At 55.8% G+C, this 25,275-nt stretch overlaps 1 protein-coding gene across 1 annotated transcript in view; it reads right to left on the bottom strand.

Annotated features, from left to right (window-relative positions):
• Positions 1-3,346: 3,346 nt before the first annotated feature.
• The window catches only part of LOC121274829 (septin-4-like), a 41,106-nt gene continuing 19,177 nt past the window's right edge, over positions 3,347-25,275 (bottom strand). Inside the window, exons 5-11 of the mRNA XM_041182194.1 lie at positions 24,862-24,996; positions 20,776-20,893; positions 20,039-20,140; positions 17,523-17,619; positions 8,375-8,537; positions 6,900-6,990; positions 3,347-3,667 (exon numbers count right to left, since the gene is read on the bottom strand). Of these exons, the coding sequence (XP_041038128.1) occupies positions 3,587-3,667; positions 6,900-6,990; positions 8,375-8,537; positions 17,523-17,619; positions 20,039-20,140; positions 20,776-20,893; positions 24,862-24,996 (787 nt within the window). The 3' untranslated portion in view covers positions 3,347-3,586. The remainder of the gene's footprint in view (positions 3,668-6,899; positions 6,991-8,374; positions 8,538-17,522; positions 17,620-20,038; positions 20,141-20,775; positions 20,894-24,861; positions 24,997-25,275) is intronic.

Raw genomic sequence — 25,275 nt, 5'->3', positions numbered from 1 at the left:
TGAAACCGACGCTTATCTTTTCAGGGAGAGTCGCCGGAGCGGCTCCTGGGGATGAGCGGCGGAGGTGGGGGGGGGGGGGGGGTGATTTTACCTACGAGGGTAGGTTGGAAGAGGGTGCGAGGGTCCCCGAGAGGGTAGCGGAGTGAGGTTTGCCGGGAACTGTTCCCGGGATGATGGTGGGGGTGGGGGGGAGGGGATTTTTATCGATGAGGTTCAGGTTGGAGGAGCTGGGGCTGTTCTCCAGCGGAGCGAAGGAGGTTGGAGGGGATGCTGTGACAGAGGCGGACGAGATGGGGACGGGATTGGATAAGGCCGACAGAGGAAAGTTGTTCCCGTTGGCTGTCGGTGAAAGGAGCGGGTTTGGGGGGGGAGGTGGCAGGGTTGTGGACACTGATTTTGGATAAGGTCGGAGGGGGTTTGGGGGGTGGAGTGTGTGGAAGAACTTTTGTACGCGGCGAGCACTCACGACCTGGAACTCGTTGACCGCAACATGGTAGCAGCGTCGGGTTGAGGGTAATAAACATGCAGGGCTGCGGGGAAAGAGAAAGCGGTTGCTGGGGGGAGGGTGGTGGTGGGACTGGGTTGCTCCAGAGGGAGCCAGCATGTGTTGGATGGACTGAATGGCCTGCCCTCTAATGGCTCCTGCACCCCCCCTGCCCCCACCACCACCAACCGAGTCGGAAGCCCCGGGTTCCTGTCGCGCTTTTAGACCAGGTGTTGTGAACGGAGCCGACAAAGCGCCTGCAAAACCCTCCCCAGCGATACGAGCGGGAGTTACCACTGGTCAGACACACGGCGGAAGGGACTCGAGCCTCTACCCTCGCTGTCCGGAGCGTGCAGCCTGCGCCGAGGGGGAGGGCCACTAAAAACACACACCTCCCCCCCCGAGTGATCCCCCACACACCTCAAGCCCAAAGGCAGTATCCAGGCTCAGGGCTGACGAGCGGCGAGTAACATTCGCCCCACACAAGTACCGGGCAATGACCATCTCCAACAAGAGAGAATCCAGCCATCTCCCCTTGACGTTCAATGGCATTACCATCTCCGAATCCCCCACTATCAACATCCTGGGGGTTACCATTGACCAGAAACTGAACTGGACCAGCCATTTAAATACTGTGGTTACAAGAGCAGGTCTAGAGGCTGGGAATCCTGCGGAGAGTAATTCACCTTCTGACTCCCCAAAACTTGTCCAGCATCTACAAGGCACCAGTCAGGAGTGTGGATGGGACACTCTCCACTTGCCTGGATGAGTGCAGCTCCCACAACACTCAAGAAGCTCGACAGCGTCCAGGACAAAGCAGCCCCCAGTTGATCGGCACCTCATCCACAAACATTCACTCCCTCCACCACAGTTGCACAGGGGCAGCAGTGTGTGTAACATCTACAAGATGCACTGCAGCAACTCGCCAAGGCTCGTTCGACAGCGCCGCCCAAACCCACAACCTCTACCGTCTAGAAGGACGTGGGCAGCAGACACATGGGAACACCACCACCTGGAAGTTCCCCTCTGAGACACTCACCATCCCGACTTGGAAATGTATCGTCCGTTCCTTCACTGTCGTTGGTGCAAAATCCTGGAACTCAATCCCTAACTTGCACCCCATGGACTGCAGTGGTTCAAGAAGGTGCCTCACCACCAGTTGGGTCTGTCCTCCTCAGAGAAGAGAAGGTCAAGAGGAGATTTGATCGAGGTGTTCAAAATCACGAGGGGGTCTGGGACAGAGTGGATCGGGAGAAACTGTTCCCATTGGGGGAAGGATGGAGAAACAGGGACACGGATTGAAGGCGATGGGCAAAAGGAGCGACGGAGACACGAGAAACTTTTTCACACAGTGAGGGGTTAGGATCTGGAACGCGCTGCCTGACAGTGTGGGGGAGGGAGGGTTAATCGAGGGATTAGGACCTGGAACGCGCTGTCTGAGAGTGTGGGGGAGGGGGGGTTAATCGAGGGATTAGGACCTGGAACGCGCTGCCTGAGAGTGTGGGGGAGGGAGGGTTAATCGAGGGATTAGGACCTGGAACGCGCTGTCTGAGAGTGTGGGGGAGGGAGGGTCAATCGAGGGGTTAGGATCTGGAACGCGCTGTCTGAGAGTGTGGGGGAGGGAGGGTCAATCGAGGGGTTAGGATCTGGAACGCGCTGCCTGAGAGTGTGGGGGAGGGAGGGTCAATCGAGGGGTTAGGATCTGGAACGCGCTGCCTGAGAGTGAGGAAGAGGGAGGGTCAATTGAGGGGTTAGGATCTGGAATGCGCTGAGTGTGTGGGGGAGGGAGGGTCAATCGAGGGGTTCAAGAGGGAATGGGACTGTTATCGGGAAATGGAAAAATGAGCAGAGTTAACGGGGAGAGGGTGGGAGATTGGCACTGGGCTGGATGGCGTTGTGGAGAACCAGCACCGATACAACGGCCCTCTGCTTCCAGGTTCCACACTGACCCTTGATTTCATCCAGTTTGATAGGACACAGACAAACATGGAAGGATAATTTTTTTATTAACAAACTACACATAGTAACAAGGATAGAATTCAAAATTGACACTAACCATTAACAGCAATTTGATGCAAAATACAGGCAAGATTCAACCTTAACTATTCGTCGGTTAGACAGGGATTCAACAGTGGACAGTGTGAGGGAGCTGGATTAACATCAGTAGAGATACAGTCAGTAACACAGGGCGCTGGGGGGAGAGGGGTTACTGAGTGACAGTGTGAGGGAGCTGGATGAATATCAGTAGAGATACAGTCAGTAACACAGGGAGCTGGGGGAGAGGGGTTACTGAGTGACAGTGTGAGGGAGCTGGATTAACATCAGTAGAGATACAGTCAGTAACACAGGGCACTGGGGGGAGAGGGGTTACTGAGTGACAGTGTGAGGGAGCTGGATTAACACAGTAGTGATACAGTCAGTAATAGGGCACTGGGGGGAGAGGGGTTACTGAGTGACAGTGTGAGGGAGCTGGATTAACATCAGTAGAGATACAGTCAGTAACACAGGGTGCTGGGGGGAGAGGGGTTATTGAGTGACAGTGTGAGGGAGCTGGATTAACATCAGTAGAGATACAGTCAGTAACACAGGTTGCTGGGGGTAGAGGGGTTACTGAGTGACAGTGTGAGGGAGCTGGATTAACATCAGTAGAGATACAGTCAGTAACACAGGGAGCTGGGGGGAGAGGTGTTACTGAGTGACAGTGTGAGGGAGCTGGATTATCATCAGTAGAGATACAGTCAGTAACACAGGGTGCTGGGGGAGAGGGGTTACTGAGTGACAGTGTGAGGGAGCTGGATTAACATCAGTAGAGATACAGTCAGTAACACAGGGTGCTGGAGGGTGCGGGGTTACTGAGTGACAGTGTGAGGGAGCTGGATTAACATCAGTAGAGATACAGTCAGTAACACAGGGCACTGGGGGGAGAGGGGTTACTGAGTGACAGTGTGAGGGAGCTGGATTAACATCAGTAGAGATACAGTCTAACACGGCGCTGGATGAATCAGGGCCTGTTTCACCTGACAAAGCCTCCTGGCCCTGTTGAGCTGGTGTTGAGTGGTAGATCCCTGGAGCTGTCCGTTGCTGCGGGGGCCTCTTCTGAACTCAGAGTGCATCGGACTGCTGCCCCTGCGACTCTTGCATTTGCTGCTGCATTTTCTGCAGCATTTCCTGCATCCGTCTCAACTGTGAGGGAGCACAAGGGGCACAGAGTGAGAAATAGAGAGGGACAACGTGTGTGGTCGAGACAGAGGGAGGGTGGGGGAGGACGAGTTCGTGCCACCCGGAATGGAGTGCTAGAGCCTGGTCGTGTCCCTCTGTCTGCGGCTCTCCTCGCCTCCCCCTGTCTGCGGCTCTCCTCGCCTCCCCCTGTCTGCGGCTCTCCTCGCCTCCCCCTGTCTGCGGCTCTCCTCGCCTCCCCCTGTCTGCGGCTCTCCTCGCCTCCCCCTGTCTGCGGCTCTCCTCGCCTCCCCCTGTCTGCGGCTCTCCTCGCCTCCCCCTGTCTGCGGCTCTCCTCGCCTCCCCCTGTCTGCGGCTCTCCTCGCCTCCCCCTGTCTGCGGCTCTCCTCGCCTCCCCCTGTCTGCGGCTCTCCTCGCCTCCCCCTGTCTGCGGCTCTCCTCGCCTCCCCCTGTCTGCGGCTCTCCTCGCCTCCCCCTGTCTGCGGCTCTCCTCGCCTCCCCCTGTCTGCGGCTCTCCTCGCCTCCCCCTGTCTGCGGCTCTCCTCGCCTCCCCCTGTCTGCGGCTCTCCTCGCCTCCCCCTGTCTGCGGCTCTCCTCGCCTCCCCCTGTCTGCGGCTCTCCTCGCCTCCCCCTGTCTGCGGCTCTCCTCGCCTCCCCCTGTCTGCGGCTCTCCTCGCCTCCCCCTGTCTGCGGCTCTCCTCGCCTCCCCCTGTCTGCGGCTCTCCTCGCCTCCCCCTGTCTGCGGCTCTCCTCGCCTCCCCCTGTCTGCGGCTCTCCTCGCCTCCCCCTGTCTGCGGCTCTCCTCGCCTCCCCCTGTCTGCGGCTCTCCTCGCCTCCCCCTGTCTGCGGCTCTCCTCGCCTCCCCCTGTCTGCGGCTCTCCTCGCCTCCCCCTGTCTGCGGCTCTCCTCGCCTCCCCCGTCTGCGGCTCTCCTCGCCTCCCCCTGTCTGCGGCTCTCCTCGCCTCCCCCTGTCTGCGGCTCTCCTCGCCTCCCCCTGTCTGCGGCTCTCCTCGCCTCCCCCTGTCTGCGGCTCTCCTCGCCTCCCCCTGTCTGCGGCTCTCCTCGCCTCCCCCTGTCTGCGGCTCTCCTCGCCTCCCCCTGTCTGCGGCTCTCCTCGCCTCCCCCTGTCTGCGGCTCTCCTCGCCTCCCCCTGTCTGCGGCTCTCCTCGCCTCCCCCTGTCTGCGGCTCTCCTCGCCTCCCCCTGTCTGCGGCTCTCCTCGCCTCCCCCTGTCTGCGGCTCTCCTCGCCTCCCCCTGTCTGCGGCTCTCCTCGCCTCCCCCTGTCTGCGGCTCTCCTCGCCTCCCCCTGTCTGCGGCTCTCCTCGCCTCCCCCTGTCTGCGGCTCTCCTCGCCTCCCCCTGTCTGCGGCTCTCCTCGCCTCCCCCTGTCTGCGGCTCTCCTCGCCTCCCCCTGTCTGCGGCTCTCCTCGCCTCCCCCTGTCTGCGGCTCTCCTCGCCTCCCCCTGTCTGCGGCTCTCCTCGCCTCCCCCTGTCTGCGGCTCTCCTCGCCTCCCCCTGTCTGCGGCTCTCCTCGCCTCCCCCTGTCTGCGGCTCTCCTCGCCTCCCCCTGTCTGCGGCTCTCCTCGCCTCCCCCTGTCTGCGGCTCTCCTCGCCTCCCCCTGTCTGCGGCTCTCCTCGCCTCCCCCTGTCTGCGGCTCTCCTCGCCTCCCCCTGTCTGCGGCTCTCCTCGCCTCCCCCTGTCTGCGGCTCTCCTCGCCTCCCCCTGTCTGCGGCTCTCCTCGCCTCCCCCTGTCTGCGGCTCTCCTCGCCTCCCCCTGTCTGCGGCTCTCCTCCACTCCCTACATCAGCAGCTCTCCTCACTTCCCTCTGACTGCAGCTCTCCTTCCCCCCCCACCCCAGTCTGTGCTGGTTTCTTCCCCTCCCTCTGTCTGCCTGACTCTGCGCCTCCCACTGTCTGCAGAACTCCCCGCACCTCCCACCCCAGCTCTGTCTGTTGATGTCCTTCCCTCCCTCTTTACCCGGCCCTCTCCTTTCCGCTTATCTGCATGACCCTGCCCAACCCACTCTGCAGGGCCCCAGTCAGTCCCCTCCCTCTGTCTGTGGGTCACTCTCCTGCCCCACCCACCCCACCGTCTAAAGTTCTCCTTCCCTCCCTCTATTTGTGCAACTCCGCCCCTCCCACCCTGTCTGTCTCATTTCCTCCCACTGTCTGCAGCTCTCCCCTCCCTCTTGTCTGCAGCTCTCCCCGCCCTCCTGTCTGCAGCTCTCCCCGCCCTCCTGTCTGCAGCTCTCCCCGCCCTCCTGTCTGCAGCTCTCCCCGCCCTCCTGTCTGCAGCTCTCCCCACCCTCTTGTCTGCAGCTCTCCCCGCCCTCGTCTGCAGCTCTCCCCGCCCTCTTGTCTGCAGCTCTCCCCGCCCTCCTGTCTGCAGCTCTCCCCGCCCTCTTGTCTGCAGCTCTCCCCGCCCTCCTGTCTGCAGCTCTCCCCGCCCTCCTGTCTGCAGCTCTCCCCACCCTCTTGTCTGCAGCTCTCCCCGCCCTCGTCTGCAGCTCTCCCCGCCCTCTTGTCTGCAGCTCTCCCCGCCCTCCTGTCTGCAGCTCTCCCCGCCCTCCTGTCTGCAGCTCTCCCCGCCCTCCTGTCTGCAGCTCTCCCCGCCCTCCTGTCTGCAGCTCTCCCCGCCCTCCTGTCTGCAGCTCTCCCCGCCCTCCTGTCTGCAGCTCTCCCCGCCCTCCTGTCTGCAGCTCTCCCCGCCCTCCTGTCTGCAGCTCTCCCCGCCCTCCTGTCTGCAGCTCTCCCCGCCCTCCTGTCTGCAGCTCTCCCCGCCCTCCTGTCTGCAGCTCTCCCCGCCCTCCTGTCTGCAGCTCTCCCCGCCCTCCTGTCTGCAGCTCTCCCCGCCCTCCTGTCTGCAGCTCTCCCCGCCCTCCTGTCTGCAGCTCTCCCCTCAATCCTGTCTGCAGCTCTCCTCCCCTCCTCCTGTGCGCTCTCCTCACTTCTCACCGGTCTGCGGCTCCCCTCCCTCGCCCGCGATAGCTCTCCTCACTCGCCGGTTGGGAGTCCGCAGCCCAGCCACCCCCAGCAGCGCCCCCTCGCTCCCACGTCCCCATCCTCCTCGTTCCCTCCACAATCTCCCCCTCCCCACACACCGCCATCGCCCCGAGACGACCCCCCTGCACACCCGCCCCTTACCCCAGCTACTCCTCCCCGCCCCGGACCCCCATAAACCTCCCTCCAGCCACCCTGGACTGCGCCGTTCCAGCCACAGGAGCGCCATTAAACCCACCTCTTCGTCCTTCTCGCGAATGAGCTTCTCTGTCTCGGCGAGAGGAAGCATGGAGATGGAGAGCTCAGACATACTCTGACGAGAAATCTTTCTGCGGAGGGAAAATCAAAAGACGTCTTGGATCAGCGACTTCTTCAGGGAGATATCTGTACACTGACTGGTGTCTCTCAGTCCCCTCTCTCTCAGGGAGATATCTGTACACTGACTGGTGTCTCTCAGTCCCCTCTCTCTCTCAGGGAGATATCTGTACACTGACTGTTGTCACTCAGTCCCCTCTCTCTCAGGGAGATATCTGTACACTGACTGGTGTCTCTCAGTCCCTCTCTCTCTCAGGGAGATATCTGTATACTGACTGGTGACTCTCAGTCCCTCTCTCTCTCAGGGAGATATCTGTACACTGACTGGTGTCTCTCAGTCCCCTCTCTCTCAGGGAGATATCTGTACACTTGTGTCTCTCAGTCCCCTCTCTCTCTCAGGGAGATATCTGTACACTGACTGGTGTCTCTCAGTCCCCTCTCTCTCTCAGGGAGATATCTGTACACTGACTGGTGTCTCTCAGTCCCCTCTCTCTCTCAGGGAGATATCTGTACACTGACTGGTGTCTCTCAGTCCCCTCTCTCTCAGGGAGATATCTGTACACTGACTGGTGTCTCTCAGTCCCCTCTCTCTCAGGGAGATATCTGTACACTGTGTGTCTCTCAGTCCCTCTCTCTCTCAGGGAGATATCTGTACACTGACTGGTGTCTCTCAGTCCCCTCTCTCTCTCAGGGAGATATCTGTACACTGACTGGTGTCTCTCAGTCCCCTCTCTCTCTCAGGGAGATATCTGTACACTGACTGGTGTCTCTCAGTCCCCTCTCTCTCTCAGGGAGATATCTGTACACTGACTGGTGTCTCTCAGTCCCCCTCTCTCTCAGGGAGATATCTGTACACTGACTGGTGTCTCTCAGTCCCCCCTCTCTCAGGGAGATATCTGTACACTGACTGGTGTCTCTCAGTCCCTCTCTCTCTCAGGGAGATATCTGTACACTGACTGGTGTCTCTAAGTCCCTCTCTCTCTCAGGGAGATATCTGTACACTGACTGGTGTCTCTAAGTCCCTCTCTCTCAGGGAGATATCTGTACACTGACTGGTGTCTCTCAGTCCCCTCTCTCTCTCAGGGAGATATCTGTACACTGACTGGTGTCTCTCAGTCCCCTCTCTCTCTCAGGGAGATATCTGTACACTGACTGGTGTCTCTCAGTCCCCTCTCTCTCTCAGGGAGATATCTGTACACTGACTGGTGTCTTTCAGTCCCGTCTCTCTCTCAGGGAGATATCTGTACACTGACTGGTGTCTTTCAGTCCCCTCTCTCTCTCAGGGAGATATCTGTACACTGACTGGTGTCTCTCAGTCCCCTCTCTCTCTCAGGGAGATATCTGTACACTGACTGGTGTCTCCCTGGGAGGAAGGGGATTGATGGGGCATGTACATACGTGCGGCTGCGATCTTTGGCTCCGATGCGCGTCATGCTCTGTATACACTCGGCTCGGTAATTCTCGTAGTGGACCTCCTGAGTGACGTCCTTCAGGTCCTGCATGTGGGTCTGGATCAGCATGTTCCTCAGCTTCACAAAGTCGCAGTGTGTGGGATCATCCACTGCGGGATCAGGCAGCGAGAATTAATTCATTCAGGGGACACCCCCCCCCCCCACCCTTTGCCGATCCCGAGGGTTTGGAAGTTGTGGATTGGCCAGGTGGGGGGGGGCTAGCTGGGATCCACTAGGCACTGAAATGTGGCGGGCGGCCAGTAATCCACTCCGCAGCCGGCACAGATCACCGGGATCCACCGTCTGCCCAACGGGCTGGGATCCACTCCGCCTGCCCGACCCGCGCGCATCCCGGGATCGACACACACACACGTACCCCGCGCACTGACCGCGGGGATCGGGATCCACTCTGCCACCCTCACTGATGGCAGGGTCTGGGATCCGCTCCGCCACCCACCCGATCGCAGCCCGGGATCCACTCCGGCAACTCACGTAGATGGCCGCCCGGGATCCACTCCACCATCAGCACTGCCCACAACCCGGGATCTACCCCACAATCCACACTGATCGCGATCCGGGATTCATTACACAACCCACGTAGATCACAGCACAGGATCACTCTTAAAAAAAAACCCACCGAGATCACCACCCGCGATCCACTCCACAAACCACATAGCTCATTCCCAGGGATCCACTTCACAATTCGCACTGATCGCAGCCTTGGATCCACTCTGCAATCTGCACTGATCACAGCCCAGGATCCTCTCTGAACTGGGATTCATTACACAACCCACACAGTTCACAGCACAGGACACACTCTAAATACCACAGATCACAAGCGGGATCCACTCCACAAACCACACAGATCATACCAGAGTATCCACTCCAAAATTTGCACTGTTCTCAGCCCAGGATCCACTCTGCAATCTGCACTGGTCACAGCCCGGATTCCATTCAGCAATCTGCACTGTTTTCAACCGAGGATCCACTCAGCAATCCACACGGGTCAGAGCCCAAGATCTACTCTGCAATCCGCACTGATCACAGCTTGAGATCCACACCACAACCCACACAGATCACAGCCCGGGATCGACTCCACAATCGACACTGACAACAACGTTGGTCCACTCCGCAAACCACAGAGATCATTCCTAGGGATCCACTCCAAAATTCGCACAAGTCTCAGGCTGGATTCCACTCTAAAATCTGCACTGATCTTAGCCCAGGATCCACTCTGCAATCTGCACAGATCTCAGCCCAGGATCCACTCTGCAATCTGCACAGATCACAGCCCAGGATCCACTCTGCAATCTGCACTGATCTCAGCTCCACAATCCTCACTGAACGCAGCATTTGGGATCCACCCTGCCATACACCTGATTGCAGTCTGGGATCCACTCCACAACTGGCACTGACCACAACCTGGGATCTACCCCACAATCCACACTGATCATGACCCAGGATTCACTACACAACCCACAGAGTTCACAGCACAGGACCCACTCTAAAATCCACACAGATCACCACGCGGGATCCACTCTGCAACCTGCACTGATCTCAGCCCATGATCCACTCTGCAAACTATACTAATGATATCGCAGGATCCACTCTGCAATCTGCACTGATCTCAGCCCAGATTCCATTCAGCAATCTGCACTGATCTCAGCCCAGGATCCACTCTGAAATCTGCACTGATCTCAGCCCAGGATCCACTCTGCAATCTGCACTGATCTCAGCCCAGGATTGACTCTGCAATCTGCACTGGTCTCAGCCCAGGATCCACTCTGCAATCTGCACTGATCTCAGCCCAGAATCCACTCTGCAATCTGCACTGATCTCAGCCCAGGATCCACTCTGCAATTTTCACTGGTCTCAGTCCAGGATCCACTCTGCAATCTGCACTGGTCTCAGTCCAGGATCCACTCTGCAATCTGCACTGGTCTCAGCCCAGGATCCACTTGCAATCTGCATTGATCACAGCCCAGATTCCATTCAGGAATCTGCACTGATCTCAGCCCAGGATCCACTCTGCAATCTGCACTGATCTCAGCCCAGGATCCACTCTGCAATCTGCACTGATCTCAGCTCCACAATCCTCAGTGATCGTAGCATTTGCGATCCACCCCGCCACACACTTGATCACACTCTACAATCGGCACTGACCACAACCTGGGATCTACCCCACAATCCACACTGTTCGTAACCCGGGATTCACTACACAACCCACACAGTTCACAGCACAGGACCCACTCTAAAATCCACACAGATCACCAAGCGGGATCCACTCCACAAACCACACAGATCATACCGGAGTATCCACTCCAAAATTTGCACTGGTCACAGCCCGGATTCCATTCAGCAATCCGCACTGTTCTCAACCGAGGATCCACTCGGCAATCCACACTGGTCAGAGCCCAAGATCTACTCTGCAATCCACACTGATCACAGACTGGGATCCACTCCACAACCCACAAAGATCACAGCCCGGTATCGACTCCACAATCGACACTGACAACAACTTTGGTCCACTCCGCAAACCACAGAGATCATTCCTAGGGATCCACTCCAAAATTCGCACAAGTCTCAGGCCGGATTCCACTCTAAAATCTGCACTGATCTCAGCCCAGGATCCACTCTGCAATCTGCACAGATCTCAGCCCAGGATCCACTCTGCAATCTGCACAGATCACAGCCCAGGATCCACTCTGCAATCTGCACTGATCTCAGCTCCACAATCCTCACTGAACGCAGCATTTGGGATCCACCCCGCCATACACCTGATTGCAGTCTGGGATCCACTCCACAACTGGCACTGACCACAACCTGGGATCTACCCCACAATCCACACTGATCATGACCCGGGATTCACTACACAACCCACAGAGTTCACAGCACAGGACCCACTCTAAAATCCACACAGATCACCACGCGGGATCCACTCTGCAACCTGCACTGATCTCAGCCCATGATCCACTCTGCAACATATACTGATGATATCGCAGGATCCACTCTGCAATCTATACTGATCACAGCCCAGGATCAATTCTGCAATCTGCACAGATATCCACCCAGGATCCACTCTGCAATCTATACTGATCGCAGCACAGGATCCACTCTGCAATCTGCACTGATCCTAGCCCGGATTCCATTCAGCAATCTGCACTGATCTCAGCCCAGGATCCACTCTGCAATCTGCATTGATCTCAGCCCAGGATCCACTCTGCAATCTGCACTGATCTCAGCTCCACAATCCTCACTGAGCGCAGCATTTAGGATCCACCCCGCCACACACCTGAATTGCAGTCTGGGATCCACTCCACAACTGGCACTGACCACAACCTGGGATCTACCCCACAATCCACACTGATCGTGACCCGGGATTCACTACACAACCCACACAGTTTACAGCACAGGACCCACTCTAAAATCCACACAGATCACCAAGCGGGATCCACTCCACAAACCACATAGATCAAACCGGAGTATCCACTCCAAAATTTGCACTGGTCACAGCCCGGATTCCATACAGCAATCTGCAATGATCTCAACTGAGGATCCACTCAGAAATCCACACTGGTCAGAGCCCAAGATCTACTCTGCAATCCACACTGATCACAGCTTGGGATCCACTCCAGAACCCACACAGATCACAGCCTGGGATCGACACCACAATCCACTCTGATAACAACCTGGGTCTACTCCGCAAAGCACAGAGATCATTCCCAAGGATCCACTTAAAAATTCCCACCGGTCACAGCCCGGATTCCACTCTGCAATCTGTACTGATCATAGCCCAGGATCCGCTCTACAATCTGCACTGATCACAGCCCAGGATCCACTCTGCAATCTGCACTGATCACAGCCCAGGATCCACTCTGCAATCTGCACTGATCACAGCCCAGGATCCACTCTGCAATCTGCACTGATCACAACCCAGGATCCACTCTACAATCTGCACTGATCACAGTCCAGGATCCACTCTGCAATCTGTACTGATCACAGCCCAGGATCCACTCTGCAATCTGCACTGATCACAGCCCAGGATCCACTCTGCAATCTGCGCTGATCACAGCCCAGGATCCACTCTGCAATCTGCACTGATCACAGCCCAGGATCAACTCTGCAACCTGCACTGATCACAGTCCAGGATCCACTCTGCAATTTGCACTGATCACAGCCCAGGATCCACTCTGCAATCTGCACTGATCACAGCCCAGGATCCACTCTGCAATCTGCACTGCTCAGCCCAGGATCCACTCTGCAATCTGCACTGCTCACAGCCCAGGATCCACTCTGCGATCTGCACTGCTCACAGCCCAGGATCCACTCTGCAATCTGCACTGATCACAGCCCAGGATCCACTCTGCAATCTGCACTGGTCTCAGCCCAGGATCAATTCTGCAATCTGCACTGGTCTCAGCCAGGATCCATTCTGCAACCTGCACTGATCTCAGCCCAGATTCCATTCAGCAATCTGCACTGATCTCAGCCCAGGATCCACTCTGCAATCTGCACTGGTCTCAGCTCAGGATCCCCTCTGCAATCTGGTCTGGTCACAGCCCGGATTCCATTCAGCAATCTGCACTGATCTCAGCCCACGATCCACTCTGCAATCTGCACTGGTCTCAGCCCAGGATCCACTCTGCAATCTGGTCTGGTCACAGCCCGGATTCTATTCAGCAATCTGCACTGATCTCAACCGAGGATCCACTCTGCAACCTACAATGATCTAGCCCAGGATCCACTCTGCAATCTGCACTTATCTCAGTGCAGGATCCACTCTGCAATATGCACTGATATCAGCCCAGGAACCAGTCTGCAATCTATACTGATCAAAGCCCAGGATCCACTCTGGAATCTATACTGATCACTGCCCAGGATCCACTCCACATTCCGCACCGAACACCAGCTTGGGATCAGCTCCACAATCCTCACTGATCACAGCGATTGGTATCCACTCCAAAACCCACCTGTTCGCAGGCTGGGATCCACTCCACAACCGGCACTGACCACAACCTGGGATCTACCCCACAACCCACACTGACCGTGACCCGGGATTCACTGCACAACCCACACAGTTCACAGACAGGACCCACTCTAAAAACCACATAGATCATCAGGCAATATCCACTCCACAAACCACATAGATCATACCGGAGTATCCACTCCAAAATTTGCACTGGTCGCAGCCCAGATTCCATTCAACAATCTGCAATGGTCTCAACCGAGGATCCACTCAGCAATCCACACTGGTTATAGCCCAGGATCTACTCTGCAATCCACACTGATCACAGCTTGGGATGCACTCCACAACCCACACAGATCACAGCCTGGGATTGACTCCGCAATCGCCACTATACCACAACTTAGGTCTACTCCACAAACCAAATAGATCAGTCCCAGGGATCCACTCCAAAATTCGCACTGGTGACTGCCCAGGATCCACTCTGCAACCTGCGCTGATCTCAGCCCAGGATCCACTCTGCAATCTGCACTGGTCTCAGCCCAGTATCCACTCTGCAATCTATACTGAAAAAAGCCCAGGATCCACACTGCAATCTATACTGAAAATAGCCCAGCTTCCACTCTGCAATCTGCACTGATCACAGCCCAGGATCCACTCTGCATTCTGCACTGATCACAGCCCAGGGTCCACTCTGCAATCTGCACTGATCACAGCCCAGGATCCACTCTGCATTCTGCACTGATCACAGCCCAGGATCCACTCTGCAATCTGCACTGCTCACAGCCCAGATTATATTCAGCAATTTGCACTGATCTCAGCCCAGGATCCACTCTGCAATCTATACTGATCACAGCCCAGGATCAATTCTGCAATCTGCACTTTTATCCACCCAGGATCCACTCTGCAATCTATACTGATTGCAGCACAGGATCCACTCTGCAATCTGCACTGATCCTAGCCCGAATTCCATTCAGCAATCTGCACTGATCTCAGCCCAGGATCCACTCTGCAATCTGCATTGATCTCAGCCCAGGATCCACTCTGCAATCTGCACTGCTCACAGCCCAGGATCCACTCTGCAATCTGCACTGATCACAGCCCAGGATCCACTCTGCAATCTGCACTGATCTCAGCTCCACAATCCTCACTGAGCACAGCATTTAGGATCCACCCCGCCACACACCTGATTGCAGTCTGGGATCCACTCCACAACTGGCACTGAACACAACCTGGGAACAACCCCACAATCCACACTGATCGTGACCCGGGATTCACTACACAACCCACACAGTTTACAGCACAGGACCCACTCTAAAATCCACACAGATCACCAAGCGGGATCCACTCCACAAACCACATAGATCAAACCAGAGTATCCACTCCAAAATTTGCACTGGTCACAGCCCGGATTCCATACAGCAATCTGCAATGATCTCAACTGAGGATCCACTCAGCAATCCACACTGGTCAGAGCCCAAGATCTACTCTGCAATCCACACTGATCACAGCTTGGGACCACTCCACAACCCACACAGATCACAGCCTGGGATCGACACCACAATCCACACTGACAACAACCTGGGTCTACTCCGCAAACCACAGAGATCATTCCCAAGGATCCACTTCAAAGTTCCCACCGGTCACAGACCGGATTCCACTCTGCAATCTGCACTGATCACAGCCCAGGATCCACTCTGCAATCTGCACTGATCACAGTCCAGGATCCACTCTGCAATCTGCACTGGTAACAGCCCAGGATCCACTCTGCAATCTGCACTGATCACAGCCCAGGATCCACTCTGCAATCTGCACTGATCACAGTCCAGGATCCACTCTGCAATCTGCACTGATCACAGCCCAGGATCCACTCTGCAATCTGCACTGCTCACAGCCCAGGATCCACTCTGCAATCTGCACTGCTCACAGCCCAGGATCCACTCTGCAATCTGCACTGATCACAGCCCAGGATCCACTCTGGAAACTGCACTGGTCTCAGCCCAGGATCAATTCTGCAATCTGCACTGGTCTCAACCCAGGATCCATTCTGCAACCTGCACTGATCTCAGCCCGGATTCCATTCAGCAATCTGCATTGGTCTCAGCCCAGGATCCACTCTGCAATCTGCACTGATCACAGCCCAGGATCCACTCTGCAATCTGCACTGATCACAGCCCAGGATCCACTCTGCAATCTGCACTGATCTCAGCCAAGGATCAATTCTACAATCTTCACTGGTCTCAGCCCAGGATCCACTCTGCAACCTGCACTGATCTCAGCCTGGATTCCATTCAGCAATCTGCACTGATCTCAGCCCAGGATCCACTCTGCAATCTGCACTGGTCTCAGCCCAGGATCCACTCTGCAATCTGGTCTGGTCACAGCCCGGATTCCATTCAGCAATCTGCACTGATCTCAACCGAGGATCCACTCTGCAATCTGCACTTATCTCAGTGCAGGATCCACTCTGCAATATGCACTGATCTCAGCCCAGGAACCAGTCTGCAATCTATACTGATCAAAGCCCAGGATCCACTCTGGAATCTATACTGATCACTGCCCAGGATCCACTCCACATTCCGCACCGAACACCAGCCTGGGATCAGCTCCACAATCCTCACTGATCACAGCGATTGGTATCCACTCCAAAACCCACCTGTTCGCAGGCTGGGATCCACTCCACAACCGGCACTGACCACAACCTGGGATCTACCCCACAACCCACACTGACCGTGACCCGGGATTCACTACACAACCCACACAGTTCACAGACAGGACCCACTCTAAAAACCACATAGATCATCAGGCAATATCCACTTCACAAACCACACAGATCATACTGGAGTATCCACTCCAAAATTTGCACTGGTCACAGCCCAGATTCCATTCAACAATCTGCACTGATCTCAGCCCAGGATCCACTCTGCAATCTATACTGAAAATAGCCCAGGATCCACTCTGCAATCTGCACTGATCACAGCCCAGGATCCACTCTGCAATCTGCACTGATCACAGCCCAGGATCCACTCTGCAATCTGCACTGATCTCAGCCCAGGATCCACTCTGCAATCTATACTGAAAATAGTCCAGGATCCACTCTGCAATCTGCACTGATCACAGCCCAGGATCCACTCTGCAATCTGCACTGATCGCAGCCCAGGATCCACTCTGCAATCTGCACTGATCACAGCCCAGGATCCACTCTGCAATCTGCACTGATCACAGCCCAGGATCCACTCTGCATTCTGCACTGATCACAACCCAGGAGCCACTCCACAATTGGCACTGATCATTCAGCAATCTGCAATGATCTCAACCGAGGATCCACTCAGCATTCCACACTGGTCATAGCCCAGGATCTACTCTGCAATCCACACTGATCACAGCTTGGGATGCACTCCACAACCCACACAGATCACAGCCTGGGATTGACTCCGCAATCGGCACCGATCATTCAGCAATCTGCAATGATCTCAACCGAGGATCCACTCAGCAATCCACACTGGTCATAGCCCAGGATCTACTCTGCAATCCACACTGATCACAGCTTGGGCCCACTCTACAACCCACAGAGATCACAGCCTGTTATCGACTCCGCAATCGCCACTGACCACAACCTGGGTCTACTCCACAAACCACATAGATCATTCCCAGGGATCCACTCCAAAATTCGCACTGGTGACTGCCCAGGATCCACTCTGCAACCTGCAATGATCTCAGCCCAGGATCCACTCTGCAATCTGCACTGGTCTCAGCCCAGGATCCACTCTGCAATCTGCAATGATCTCAGCCCAGGATCCACTCTGCAATCTGCACTGATCTCAGCCCAGGATCCACTCACAAAATCTGCACTGATCTCAGCCCAGGATCCATTCCACAATCGACGCTGGCCACAGTCTGGGATCCACCCCGCCCATTAGGCAGTGATCACAGCCTGGGATCCACTCCACAATTCACGCTGATTACGGTCCGGGATCCAGGCCGCATCAAGCCCTGGTCACAGATACGCGCTGAGTGGATTTGATCGTAGATCCACGGGGGTTCAGTGGTCTGAGTGCGGGCACTGCCCGTTGGTCAGTTGGCGCAGAGTCCAAGCTGCTCTGTCACCCACATGGGCGAGCAGGGTACCTACCCTCCACAACACCCCAGGGGTAGAGTCTTCCTCGAACCTCCCTCCCTTTGCTTTCGATGAGAGTGCTGCTGCCTATCACCGCAAAGGGTATGCTGTTCTAAAAGTCAAACAGAGGCACAAGAGGATGGTCAGTGATCACTTAGGAATCTGGGGAGATCTCCCTAACCCTCTCTCTCTCTCACACACACTCCTGTATCTGGGAGGTCTCTCTAACCCCCACTCTCTCTCTCACACTTCTGTATCTGGGGAGGTCTCTCTAACCCTCTCTCTCTCACACACTCCTGTATCTGGGAGGTCTCTCTAACCCCCACTCTCTCTCTCACACTCCTGTATCTGGGGAGGTCTCTCTAACCCACTCTCTCTCTCTCTTCACAGTCCTGTATCTGGGGAGGACTCTCTAACCCCCCCTCTCTCTCTCTCACACTCCTGTATCAGGGGAGGTCTCTCTAACCCTCTCTCTCTCACACTCCTGTATCTGGGGAGGTTTCTCTAACCCTCTCTCTCTCTCTCATTCCTGTATCTGGGGAGGTCTCTCTAACCCTCTCTCTCTCTCTCACACACACTCCTGTATCTAGGGAGGTCTCTCTAACCCTCTCTCTCTCTCACACTCCTGTATCTGGGGAGGTCTCTCTAACCCCCCCTCTCTCTCTCTCTCTCACTCCTGTATCTGGGGAGGTCTCTCTAACCCCCATCTCTCTCTCTCTCAATCCTGTATCTGGGGAGGTCTCTCTAACCCCCTCTCTCTCTCTCACACTCCTGTATCTGGGGAGGTCTCTCTAACCCCCATCTCTCTCTCTCACTCCTGTATCTGGGGAGGTCTCTCTAACCCCCTCTCTCTCTCACACACTCCTGTATCTGGGGAGGTCTCTCTAACCCCCTCTCTCTCTCTCTCTCACTTCTGTATCTGGGGAAGTCTCTCTAACCCTCTCTCTCTCTCTCTCACACACTCCTGTATCTGGGGAGGTCTCTCTAACCCTCTCTCTCTCACACTCCTGTATCTGGGGAGGTCTCTCTAACCCTCTCTCTCTATCACACTCCTGTATCTGGGGAGATCTCTCTAATCCTCTCTCTCTCTCACACTCCTGTATCTGGGGAGGCCTCTCTAAACCTCTCTCTCTATCACACTCCTGTATCTGGGGAGATCTCTCTAATCCTCTCTCTCTCTCACACTCCTGTATCTGGGGAGGCCTCTCTAAACCTCTCTCTCTATCACACTCCTGTATCTGGGGAGGTCTCTCTAAGCCACTTTCTCTCTTACACTCCTGTATCTGGGGAGGTCTCTCTAACCCTCTCTCTCTCTCACTCTCCTGTATCTGGGGAGGTCTCTCTAACCCTCTCTCTCTCTCACACATTCTCCTGTATCTGGGGAGGTCTCTCTAACCCTCTCTCTCTCTCACACATTCTCCTGTATCTGGGGAGGTCTCTCTAACCCTCTCTCTCTCTCTCACACACACTCCTGTATCTGGGGAGGTCTCTCTAACCCTCTCTCTCTCTCACACTCCTGTATCTGGGGAGGTCTCTCTAACCCCCTCTCTCTCTCTCTCTCTCACTCCTGTATCTGGGGAGGTCTCTCTAACCCCCATCTCTCTCTCTCAATCCTGTATCTGGGGAGGTCTCTCTAACCCCCTCTCTCTCTCTCACACTCCTGTATCTGGGGAGGTCTCTCTAACCCCCATCTCTCTCTCTCACTCCTGTATCTGGGGAGGTCTCTCTAACCCCCTCTCTCTCTCTCACACTCCTGTATCTGGGGAGGTCTCTCTAACCCCCTCTCTCTCTCTCTCTCACTTCTGTATCTGGGGAAGTCTCTCTAACCCTCTCTCTCTCTCTCACACACTCCTGTATCTGGGGAGGTCTCTCTAACCCTCTCTCTCTCACACTCCTGTATCTGGGGAGGTCTCTCTAACCCTCTCTCTCTATCACACTCCTGTATCTGGGGAGATCTCTCTAATCCTCTCTCTCTCTCACACTCCTGTATCTGGGGAGGCCTCTCTAAACCTCTCTCTCTATCACACTCCTGTATCTGGGGAGATCTCTCTAATCCTCTCTCTCTCTCACACTCCTGTATCTGGGGAGGCCTCTCTAAACCTCTCTCTCTATCACACTCCTGTATCTGGGGAGGTCTCTCTAAGCCACTTTCTCTCTTACACTCCTGTATCTGGGGAGGTCTCTCTAACCCTCTCTCTCTCTCACACTCCTGTATCTGGGGAGGTCTCTCTAACCCTCTCTCTCTCTCACACATTCTCCTGTATCTGGGGAGGTCTCTAACCCTCTCTCTCTCTCTCACACATTCTCCTGTATCTGGGGAGGTCTCTCTAACCCTCTCTCTCTCACACACACTTCTGTATCTGGGGAGGTCTCTCTAACCCTCTCTCTATCTCTCTCTTACACTCCTGTATCTGGGGAGGTCTCTCTAACCCCCTCTCTCTCTCACACACTCCTGTATCTGGGGAGGTCTCTCTAACCCTCTCTCTCTATCTCTCTCTCACACACGCGCACCCCCAGCCCACGGGACCCACCTTCAGCTCCGCGTACTGTTGCTTGAAATCCTCGTCCTCGTCGGAATCACACTCGGGGAACTGGTAGACGTTAATCCCGTGTTCATCGATCTCCTGGCGAATCTGTAATGTCCCGAAGTCGGGAGGGGAGATAGAGTCAGAGGAGGCTTGGCATCCTGTCCCACGCATGCCCACCCACCCTTCCACTTCTGTTCCGCCCTCCCGACAGCCTCCACCCCAGTCCCGCCGGCTATTCGACTGCGGGAGGCCTCGCGGCAGTCGAACCGTCGGTGGTGGGGGGGGTGGGTGGGAGACCCCGTCCGTCCGCGGTGTGGGGGGGGGAGAGAGAGAAAGGGGGTGAGTTAACCCTCTTCCCCCAGCCCCCGCCTCCACCCCACCCCCACCGTCCCGCCAGCTATTCAACTGCGGGAGGCCTCGTGGGAGTCAAACGTACGGGGGGGGACCCCGTCCGTCCGTGGTGGCTGTGGCGGGGTGGGGGAGAGCGAGAGGGGGTGAGTTAACCCTTCCCCCCCCCCCCCACACGTCTCCACACCATCCCCACCGTCCCACCGGCTATTCGACTGTGGGAGGCCTCGCGGGAGTCGAACCGGTGGGGGGACCCCGTCAGTCCCCGGTGTGGGGGGAAAGAGAGAGAGGTGGTGAGTTAACCCTCCCCCCCCCCCCACAACACCTCCCCACCCCCTAGTCCTGCCCTCGGAGCCCCCCAACGGCCCACCCGCCGGCGGGCCTGCCCTCACCTTGTACTTGGTCCGCTTCACCTCGGCGGGGGTCAGGGTGTCGGCCTTGGCGATCACGGGCACGATGTTGACCTTCTCGTGGACCGCCTTCATGAACTCAATGTCCAGGGGGCGGACACTGTGCGTTGTGTGTGTGTGTGAGACAGAGAGAGAGAGACAGAGAGAGAGAGGGTTGACGTATTCGCACATCGATTCACTTCCTCCCCACCACCGATATCCTTTCACCCCCACCCCACCCACCCTTCGTTCGCCACGAGTCTCTCCACCTCCACCTCAAAGGCTCTGCTCCTGCCGCCTATTGAGGGAGAGAGTTCCAACGACTCGCGACCCTCAGAGAGAAAATATTTCTCCTCCTCCCCGTCTTAAATGAGCCACCCGGTATTTTTACAACAGTGACCTCCCCCCCCACCCTAGTTTCAGATTCTCCCGCAAGAGGAAATGCCCTCTCCATTTCCAACCTCGGCATCGTAAAGATTTCAATCCAGTCGCCCCTCTCTCTCTCCGAAACTCCAGGTGTGTTCAAGTCCGGTCCCTGTCCCACCTTTCCTCATTAGCCAACTCGCCGAATCCAAGCATCAGCCTGGTTGCAGCATTGAAAGGGGCTGCAGCAAATTGGCAGCCCCACCCCCGCCTCACTCTTAGATCCAAGGAGGACTCTCTGAACCTCCCCCTCTATCTCCCACACTCCTGTATCTGGGGAGGTCTCTCTAACCCCCTCTCTCTGCCTCACACTCCTGTATCTGGGGAGGTCTCTCTAACCTTCTATCTCTCTCACACACTCCTGTATCTGGGGAGGTCTCTCTAACCTTCTATCTCTCTCACACGCTCCTGTATCTGGGGAGGTCTCTCTAACCCTCTCTCTCTCACCCCCTCTCTCTCTCTCACACTCCTGTATCTGAGGTCTCTCTAACCCTCTCTCTCTCTCTCACACACTCCTGTATCTGGGGAGGTCTCTCTATCCCTCTCTCTCTCTCACACACTCCTGTATCTGGGGAGGTCTCTCTAACCCTCTCTCTCTCTCACACACTCCTGTATCTGGGGAGGTCTCTCTAACCCTCTCTCTCTCTCTCACACTCCTGTATCTGGGGAGGTCTCTCTAACCCTCTCTCTCTCTCTCACATACTCCTGTATCTGGGGAGGTCTCTCTAACCCTCTCTCTCTCTCACACACTCTTGTATCTGGGGAGGTCTCTCTAACCTTCTATCTCTCTCACACACTCCTGTATCTGGGGAGGTCTCTCTAACCTTCTATCTCTCTCACACGCTCCTGTATCTGGGGAGGTCTCTCTAACCCTCTCTCTCTCTCACACACTCCTGTATCTGGGGAGGTCTCTCTAACCCCCTCTCTCTCTCTCACACTCCTGTGTCTGGGGAGGTCTCTCTAACCCCCCTCTGTCTCTCTCACATTCCTGTATCTTGGGAGGTCTCTCTAACCCCCTCTCTCTCTCACACACTCCTGTATCTGGGGAGATCTCTCTAACCCTCTCTCCCTCACACTCCTGTATCTGAGGAGGTCTCTCTAACCCCCTCTCTCTCTCTCACACTCCTGTATCTGGGGAGGTCTCTCTAACCTTCTATCTCTCTCACACGCTCCTGTATCTGGGGAGGTCTCTCTAACCCTCTCTCTCTCTCACACACTCCTGTATCTGGGGAGGTCTCTCTAACCCCCTCTCTCACTCTCACACTCCTGTGTCTGGGGAGGTCTCTCTAACCCCCCTCTGTCTCTCTCACATTCCTGTATCTTGGGAGGTCTCTCTAACCCCCTCTCTCTCTCACACACTCCTGTATCTGGGGAGATCTCTCTAACCCTCTCTCCCTCACACTCCTATATCTGGGGAGGTCTCTCTAAACCTCCCCCTCTATCTCCCACACTCCTGTATCTGGGGAGGTCTCTCTAAACCTCTCTCTCTCTCACTCACTCCTGTATCTGGGGAGATCTCTCTAACCCTCTCTCTCTCTCTCTCTCTCTCACACTCCTGTATCTGGGGAGGTCTCTCTAACCCTCTCTCTCTCTCACACTCCTGTATCTGAGGAGGTCTCTCTAACCCTCTCTCTCTCACACTCCTGTATCTGGGGAGGGCTCTCTAACCCCCTCTGTCTCTCTCACACTCCTGTATCTGGGGTGGTCTCTCTAACCCTCTCTCTCTCTCTCTCACACTCCTGTATCTGGGGAGGTCTCTCTAACCCTCTCTCTCTCACACTCCTGTATGTGGGGAGGTCTCTCTAACCCTCTCTCTCTCTCTCTCTCACACACACTCCTGTATCTGGGGAGGTCTCTCTAACCCTCTCTCTCTCTGTTTCTCTCACACTCTTGTATCTGGGGAGGTCTCTCTAACCCTCTCTCTCTCTCACACTCCTGTATCTGGGGAGGTCTCTCTAACCCTCTCTCTCTCTCTCACATTCCTGTATCTGGGGAGGGCTCTCTAACCCCCTCTGTCTCTCTCACACTCCTGTATCTGGGGTGGTCTCTCTAACCCTCTCTCTCTCTCTCTCACACTCCTGTATCTGGGGAGGTCTCTCTAACCCTCTCTCTCTCTCACACTCTTGTATCTGGGGAGGTCTCTCTAACCCTCTCTCTCTTTCTCAAAAACCTATATCAGGGGAGATCTCTCTAACTCCCTCTCTCTTAACTGCTCACAATGCATTTACACCCTTCCTTAGGTAAGGAGACCAGGACTGTACACAATACTCCAGATGTGGTTTCACTAGTCCTCTGTACAGTGAGACTACACCTGGAGTACAGTGCGCAGCTCTGGTCTCCACATTTAAGGGAGGGTATCCTTGCTTTGGGAAGGGCGTACAGTGAAGGTTCACTCGATTGGTCCCTGGGGTGAGGGGAGAGGGGGTGTGTGGTGGTACCCTACAATGAGAGGCTGTGCAAATTGGGTCTGTAATTCTCCGGAGTTTGGAAAAGAGTGAAAGGGTGATCTCGTTGATACACACAGGACTCCGTAGAGGTATGAAACACTGGTGAGGCCACAACTGGAGTATGGTGTGTGGCTCTGGTCACCACATTATAGGGAGGGTTGATTAGCTATGGAGAGAGTGCAGAGGAGGTTTACAAGAATGTTTCCAGGGTTAGAGAAGTGTAGCTACGAGGAGAGATTGGAGAGGTTGGGGTTATGTTCCTTAGAACAAAGAAGGCTGAGAGGTGACTCGATTGAGGTTTACAAAATGATGAGGGGAATAGATCGAGTGGACAGGATAAAATTGTTTCCCTTGGTGGAGAATTCTTGAACCAGGGGACATAGATTCAAGATGAGTGTCAGGAGGTGTAGGGGGGACATGAGGTAGAACTTTTTTACACAGAAGGTAGTGGGGGTCTGGAATTCACTGCACAAGTTGGTAGTAGAGGCAGAAACTCTAAACTCTTTTAAAAAGTCCCTGGATCTGCACCTTAAGTGCTGTAAGCTGCAGGGCTATGGGCCGGGTGCAGGAAGGTGGGATTAGAAAGGGCACCTGGGTGTCCTCGGGCTGGCATGGACAAGATGGGCCGAAGGGCCTCCTTCTGTGCTGAATCTTTTCTTTGGGGGGGTGGGGGGTGGTGCGGGAAGGAGGAGGGATGTTTTCCATTGGGTCGGAGAATCTAAAACGGGTGGGGTGGGGGGGGGAGGGGGTCAACTGGTTCGGGGGTGGGGAGGGCGGTGGGGAGTTGGTGGCCATTTTGGACTGAGACAGAGGGAGAAATTTCTTGGCTCGGAGGGTCGGGAATCTGTGGAATTCTCCGTCGCCAGAGAGGCCGCGGATTGCGGACCGGGATCGAGAGGTTCCAGGTCTCGCGGGGAATCAAAGGTGGGGGCGGGGGGAGGGGAATGTGGAGCAGGAGCCCGTAGTCAGCCATGACTGTGTTGAGGGGCGGAGCTGGTTTGGAGGGGCTGAACGTGAGGGCTGGGGGTGCATCCAGTTGCCCGTGGGAAAGGGCTGCGCATCCAGTTGCCCGTGGGAAAGGGTTGGTATCCCTCCCCTCGTGGTCAGGTTGCGGAGGGGGGTGTGGGTTGAGGGTGCGCGTAGGTGGGGTAGCTTGGCACCTCTTCTCACGGCGCCGAGCTGGTGGGGGGGGGGGGGTTGGTTTGCTGCTTACACTTACCCGTGCCCCAGTGGGGAGAGGAAGTAGAGGAGACAGTGGACGCGATTGTCCTGGATGTTCTTCCGATTCAGGCCACTCTCGTCGCGGAAGTAATGTTCAAACTGCTCGTCGATGTAGGTGACGATGGGCTTCCAGCTGTAAAGGGAGCAGCAGCATTTAAAGGGCTGCAGCAAATTGTAAGCCCCACTCTTCCTTCACTCCCTCACTCCTGTATCTGGGGAGGTCTCTCTAACCCCCTCTCTCACTCTCACACTCCTGTATCTGGGGAGGTCTCTATAACCCTCTCTCTCTCTCACACACTCCTGTATCTGGGGAGGTCTCTCTAACCACCTCTCTCTCACACTCCTGTATCTGGGGAGGTCTCTCTAACCCTCCCTTTCTCTCTCACACATTCCTGTATCTGGGGAGGTCTCT

The sequence above is a fragment of the Carcharodon carcharias genome, assembly GCF_017639515.1.
Source record: "Carcharodon carcharias isolate sCarCar2 chromosome 38 unlocalized genomic scaffold, sCarCar2.pri SUPER_38_unloc_34, whole genome shotgun sequence".
Classification (NCBI taxonomy): Eukaryota; Metazoa; Chordata; class Chondrichthyes; order Lamniformes; family Lamnidae; genus Carcharodon; species Carcharodon carcharias.
Note: the sequence above shows the minus strand (reverse complement) of the source record. Positions and strands in the feature narration are given on the sequence as shown.